This window comes from Sylvia atricapilla, chromosome 2 (assembly GCF_009819655.1).
Source record: "Sylvia atricapilla isolate bSylAtr1 chromosome 2, bSylAtr1.pri, whole genome shotgun sequence".
NCBI classification, from domain to species: domain Eukaryota; kingdom Metazoa; phylum Chordata; class Aves; order Passeriformes; family Sylviidae; genus Sylvia; species Sylvia atricapilla.
Window position 1 is genome coordinate 29096088 of NC_089141.1, and position 6000 is coordinate 29102087.

Consider the following 6000-nt stretch of genomic DNA (forward strand, 5'->3'; position numbering starts at 1 on the left):
CAAAGGACTTAAAACACAGACAGAAAAAGCTCTCCTAGCTTGTTGCTGAGTTGGGTTTATAAGAAAGGACTAAGTAAGAAAAATGTGCAGCTTAGAGCTGCCTCTGATAACTGAGAGAAATCTATGGAGATAGTCATCAGGAGGGGAAGGGATGTGTTGTGATGAAACAAGTTGCAATAAGGAGTAATGGGTGAAATTAGAGACAGCCTGAAGCAGGGTGCTGGCACTGGCTTTCTCACATCAGCAGTTTATAACACATCAGTGTAAGAAGTACAAAGCAGTCAGCAACAGCTTCAGGAGATGGGCTGAGCAGTGGCCAACCCTGCCTGTGGAGTCTTGCCACTTGTTTGGGACACCACAATGTAAGAAGGAAACAGAGCTGTTAGAGAGGGCTGTGATAATCGTTAAGGTCCTTCAGGGGAAGCCAGGTGAGGAACAGCTGAGGTAACTTGGCTTCTTCAGCCCAAAGAAGAGGATACTGAGAGGAGACCTCACTGCAGTCTGCAACTTCCTCATGAGGAGAAGAGGAGGGGAAGACACTGATCTCTTCTCTGGAATGATCAGTGATGGGACTCAAAGGGAATGGCATGAAACTGTGTCAGGGGACGTGTAGGTTGGATACTAGGAAAAGATTCTTCATGTAAGGGGTGGTTTGGCACTGGACCAGGCTCCCCAGGGAGGTGGTCATGGCACCAAACCTGACAAGAGTTCAAGGATTATTTGTACAATGCTGTCAGGCACATGGTGTGATATCCTATGCAGGGCCAGAAGATTGACTTTGATGATCTTTCTGGGTCCCTTCCAATTCAGGATATTCTGTGATCCTGTTGTATGATTCACTCGCTCTGGCTTCATGACTCTGTGCTGTGTCGCCCCCCCCCCCAGGTCATCAGTGTGCCAGAGGGAGATTTTTTCTTTGACTTTGTGAGACACTTGACGGACTGGATAAAGAAAGCAAGACCAGCAAAAGATGGTAATGATGACTTTTTTCCCAATATGGGTCACACACAGCCATCCTACAACCCTTTTCAAACAAGATTGACCACATAGTCTGCCACAAGCACTGGAACAGGCTGTTCACAGAAGTGGTGGAATCACTGTCCTCTAATGTTTGAAAAAATGTAGATGTGGTGCTTAGGGACAATGGTTTAGTGATGCTTCTGGCAATGTTAGGTTAATGGCTGGACTCAATCTTAGGGGTCTTTTCCAACCTCTGATTCCGTGATCTGTTGGGCCACACTGATGGGAGTGTTGCACTCTGCACCATCCCTGGGGACATCACCTGGGAGGTGGTCCATCCAGGAGCAGCAAAACATCTGTTCCAAGGCTAGTCGTGGCCCCTGTGAGAAGCACCTGCTGGAGGGCATCTCTCCAGGAAGTGCCTGCAGGAAGGTTTCAGTGGTGGGATTCATCTTACCTCACTGACCACATCCAAAATGGAACTGGCTGCAGCTCTGCTGAATTTACCAGTGATTGCAAGACACAGGTGCCTCCAGGGTACAACTCCTTTGTCCTGTGTTAGGCATGGGTCAATGAAGTACAGTTGTATAAGTGAACCCAGACACATTTTCCACTTTATTAAAGCTTTGCATGGCAGTTTGTTCTGCAAAGTCAGAGCCCAGCTGGCCTTGTGAATGTCCCTGTGCCTGCAGGTTGTGATGGCACATGGGCACTGCTGGATGCAGACACCGATTGCCAGCTGATACTCACACCATCACTTTTATATTTGCTTCACTTGCACAGGTATAGTGCCTTCCCTCACCTACCAAGTGTTCTTCATGAAAAAACTATGGACCAGCACAATGCCTGGAAAAGACTCGATGGCAGACTCAATCTTCCACTATTACCAGGTGCGCTCGGACTCTGCAATAGCAGTGGTGGCTTGGGAGGATTAGGAGTAGGTTGTGAAGACTTGTCCATCTGCAAATGTTCCAAACCTCTTAGCCAGGGGCTGGATAACTCCATTTAACATCAGAGGGTGAAGGTCCATGGACATCCTCCCTATCTTTCTGTTGTTCTTTCCTCCATGCAGGAGTTACCAAAGTACCTGCGTGGCTACCACAAGTGCTCACGGGAAGAGGTCCTGCAGCTGGCGGCGCTCATCTACCGGGTCAAGTTTGAGGATGACAAGTCCTATTTCCCCAGCATCCCCAAACTCCTGAAGGAGCTGGTGCCTCAGGACCTCATCCGGCAGCTCTCTCCAGATGACTGGAAAAGGGTAAACCAGCAGCTTGATTCGTATGCCAGGCCTGGGTGGGAGAAGCCCAACACTTGTGTGACATTCAGTGTTGAACCCGGACTGCCAGAATCAGTGAGACCTGATCCTTCCTGAGCCTTACCAGAGCTTCAGCTTCCCTGGCACCACTAAGAGGAGAAATTGTACATGCATATTCACGTACACATGCCTTGCCGTGGGTTCTCTTTCTCCTGAGACTGTGGCTGTAATGGTGCCTGCAAAGCCAGAAGGAAGCATGCTAAGAGGTGGTCTGTCATTTAATGCAGACTACTGAGTAAAGGGATAATTCTTCCTGCTTTACACAGGGAGAGCTGTGGCATAGGTGCAAACAGGTCTAGCCTTAAAATATTAGAGGCGTCACACTGTCAAGAAATAGTCTTATAAGTCCTTTCTGTTTCCTATCTGATATCTGCATCTCTGGTTTGAAGGTCTCTCAGTCTCCTCTGCTGCATCAATTGGATAATGGAAATTTATAATCTCTTTAATGGAGTCATCAGCTCAGCTTATCTAAAAAGGACCTGACTTGGTTCCAGGCCTGCTCCAGTGACCAGCCAGTACTTTTTTGAAGTGTTATTGGAACAGATGCTAGAACCAAACATCAAGGTCAGGTTGAACAGGACGAGAGCAACCTGCTGAAGTGGCAGGCAGCCCTGTCCATTGCAGGAGAGTTGGACTAGATGACTTTTCAAAGGTCCCTTCCAACCCAGACTCTTCTATGAGTCTATTGTTGTGGAACTGATGCTCCTTGCCTGCAAACATCCCTGGTGCCAGGTACTGCAAACCCTCCATCTCTGTTGTGTTCTCTGTTGCAGTCCATCGTGGCATACTACAACAAGCACGCGGGCAAAACAAGAGAAGAAGCCAAGCTTGCCTTTCTAAAGATTATCTTCAAGTGGCCTACATTTGGATCAGCATTCTTTGAAGTGAAGGTAACTTCCCTGGGGGTTCTCTGGCAGCTTTTAGCCAAGATCAGGAGTCCTGTACCACAGAGGGGTTCCAGATCTGAACCAGACTGGGACAATCCTGATGAAACAGGGAAAAATGTGATACTCTTCATTGGTAGAGGACAAATACAATCGTTCATTGCTACCCTGCCTCTTTGCACAGATAGAAACATTGTAGAGCTTCAGCATATCTCAGTTGTTGTGGCTGTTCCCACATCTGTGCTGCTGAACACACAAGAGCTCTTTTCTGTTTTGCCAAGGCAAAGGGGAACCTGTGGTTTTCCAAGAAATGCATCTGTACCCACCACAAACCAAATCTAGACCATCCACCATGGCACTAGATTTCTATCAAGGACAGTAGAAGCAACTGCTGTCAGGAGAAGAGAGGGAGAGACAAAATAGGAAGGGGTTTGGTTTTGCTTGACACATCTCCTAACTATTTCATCTCCTTTTCAACAGCAAACTACAGAGCCAAATTATCCGGAAATCCTTCTAATTGCCATCAATAAACATGGAGTCAGCCTCATTGATCCGAAAACCAAGGTAAGCAAAACTTGGGTATTCACCAGATGCTCCTGAGCCCAGTCCCCAAGCCCTCATGGAAGACATTCCAAAGAGTGTGTTGTTCCATACTTAGTGAGTTCTCTTTAAGCCAGCTTAGAAAGGTTGGAGAGAGAGAAAATTTTCTGGAGGCAGAAATTCACTGTTGCACGGAGCCAGCCCAGACTTTTTCAACAAAATGTGGATTTTTAATCAACCACTAGGGCCCTGTACCTGGAGAATGCACATACTCCTTCCTTAATCCTTTCACAGGCAATAGGACAGGAGTTGGAGTAAATGAGATCCTACTAGTTACTTTCCCCACCTGTGTGGTCATTCTAGCATAGCAGTCCTTCACAAGCTCTGGAGGATCTGGAGTCTTGATCTCGCTGCCATTCCCATGAGTCTCATCACAGTAGACGTCTTTGGCCTGCTGTAATGAAAGTGAACAGGGACATAAGAAGTGTCCATACCCCCTCATGGAAGTTGAGGTTCTCTTGCATGTTGAATGTCAGTTTTGTGTTCCCACCAGGATATTCTCATCACTCACCCCTTCACCAAGATCTCCAACTGGAGCAGTGGCAACACCTATTTCCACATAACCATTGGCAACTTGGTGAGAGGAAGCAAGCTGCTCTGTGAGACCTCCTTGGTAAGAAGCATTTAAGATTAGGCCAAATCCTGACTTCAGCAGCAAATTTTCTCTCAGGGATTCTCCGGGCTGAAAGTGGTCTCTCAGAAGAGCTACTGACACGGTTTTTTCCTTCTGAATTCACCATGGCTCTGCTCAATGAATCAGGGCTCTCACTTGGCCCATCATCCAATGAACAAGCAAGCCTAAGGTGCTTGGGATGTTGCTGTGTCAGGATCATGGGGGGCTGCTCCCTATCACTAAACCAAAAAACACATTAAATCTGATATATATTATATATTATATTGTATATTATATTGGTTAAAGATATATATATATATATATATATATATATCTCTCTTTAACCAGTATAATTTACCTAGCTTGACCCTAGTAACAATCACAGCAATAAACCTCCTCCTAGACTATCTTAAACCCAAAGCCCAAAAATTCCTTCTGAATTAATTGTTACTAATCTGAGGCATTCAGTATTTTGTTGGCCATTTGAAAATTTATGTCCTATCCAAAGCTCCCTATGTCCTTAGCCTCAGCAGCATCTTGGTACAGGGAGTTCCTCCATCTCAGCATTGCAAGTTATGTTTGGACAGGGTTCCTCGTGGTGGTGACATTTCACCTGAGGAGAATGGTGGAATGGGTCAAAATTAACCTGAAAATTTGAGAGTCAAGAGCTGGTATCCAATCTATTCAGGGGGCACAAGCCAGAGACTGTAAGCTGTGCTCTAGAGGCTGGTAACATCTTCCCTCTCCTCCTCAGGGGTACAAGATGGATGATCTTTTGACCTCGTACATCAGCCAGATGCTAACAGCCATGAGCAAACAGAGGAGTGCAAAGGGTAGCAAGTGAACTGCAAGAAGCCACTGGCAGGTGGTCATGGGGCTAATTCACCAGCTGAGGGCTGTGGGATACCCATGCAGCTGGGCAAGAACCTTTGCCTCCCAGATGTGGAAGATGAGCCGAACACCATCAGGGAGTTCACTGGACTCTGACCTTGAGGGCTCCAATCCCACCTCCCCTTCCAGCGAAGATGACTATCTCTGACCTCCTACTCGCCTTCCTTACTTTGCATCCCAGCTCAGTCCTACACCTCAAAGATTTCCAGGGGACACCACTGCTCTCAGAGTGTGACCAAGGCAAAGACACTCCAGCAAGAGGTTTGCCTGAATCCATTGGTTGGCATCACAAAGGCTCTTGGAAGAGGATTTGTGTGTGTGTGTGTGTGTGTGTGGCTTGCTTTGTTTTCATTTGTTGTTTTTTCCCTTAAATAAGAGAGCTGTTAAGATGCTAACAGGTTTTTGGTGAAGTCTTGGGAATTTCAGGTTTGAAGAGGAATAAGAGAGCCGTGACCCATGCTGGAAGGATGTCCAGTGAACACTGCAGGGCTTGTTTTTCTGTCATTACAAAAGAATACTCTGTTCTAAGGATGTACAGAAAGAAAAAGCAGGCTGGGAAGAGCACATTTTAACTAGGAATCAGAATAAACAAACTACTGATCGAACAGGCTAGAGTACTAAAGTGCTATCCGTGCAATGCTGGAAATATTTAAAGAACAAATTTTAAAGTTTTGTTTCTTCTTCTATTTATTTTTTAAAATATTAAAAAGGAAAAAAAAATCCTGTATTTCATGCCG

The 6000-nt window shown here is 46.1% G+C and overlaps 1 protein-coding gene across 1 annotated transcript in view; it reads left to right on the forward strand.

Moving 5' to 3' along the window:
- Positions 1-5747, forward strand: part of MYO7A (myosin VIIA) — a 60997-nt gene extending 55250 nt beyond the window's left edge. The window contains exons 44-50 of the mRNA XM_066341223.1: positions 886-973; positions 1744-1850; positions 2033-2218; positions 3049-3165; positions 3640-3723; positions 4253-4372; positions 5127-5747. Of these exons, the coding sequence (XP_066197320.1) occupies positions 886-973; positions 1744-1850; positions 2033-2218; positions 3049-3165; positions 3640-3723; positions 4253-4372; positions 5127-5216 (792 nt within the window). The 3' untranslated portion in view covers positions 5217-5747. The remainder of the gene's footprint in view (positions 1-885; positions 974-1743; positions 1851-2032; positions 2219-3048; positions 3166-3639; positions 3724-4252; positions 4373-5126) is intronic.
- The last annotated feature ends 253 nt before the right edge of the window (positions 5748-6000 follow it).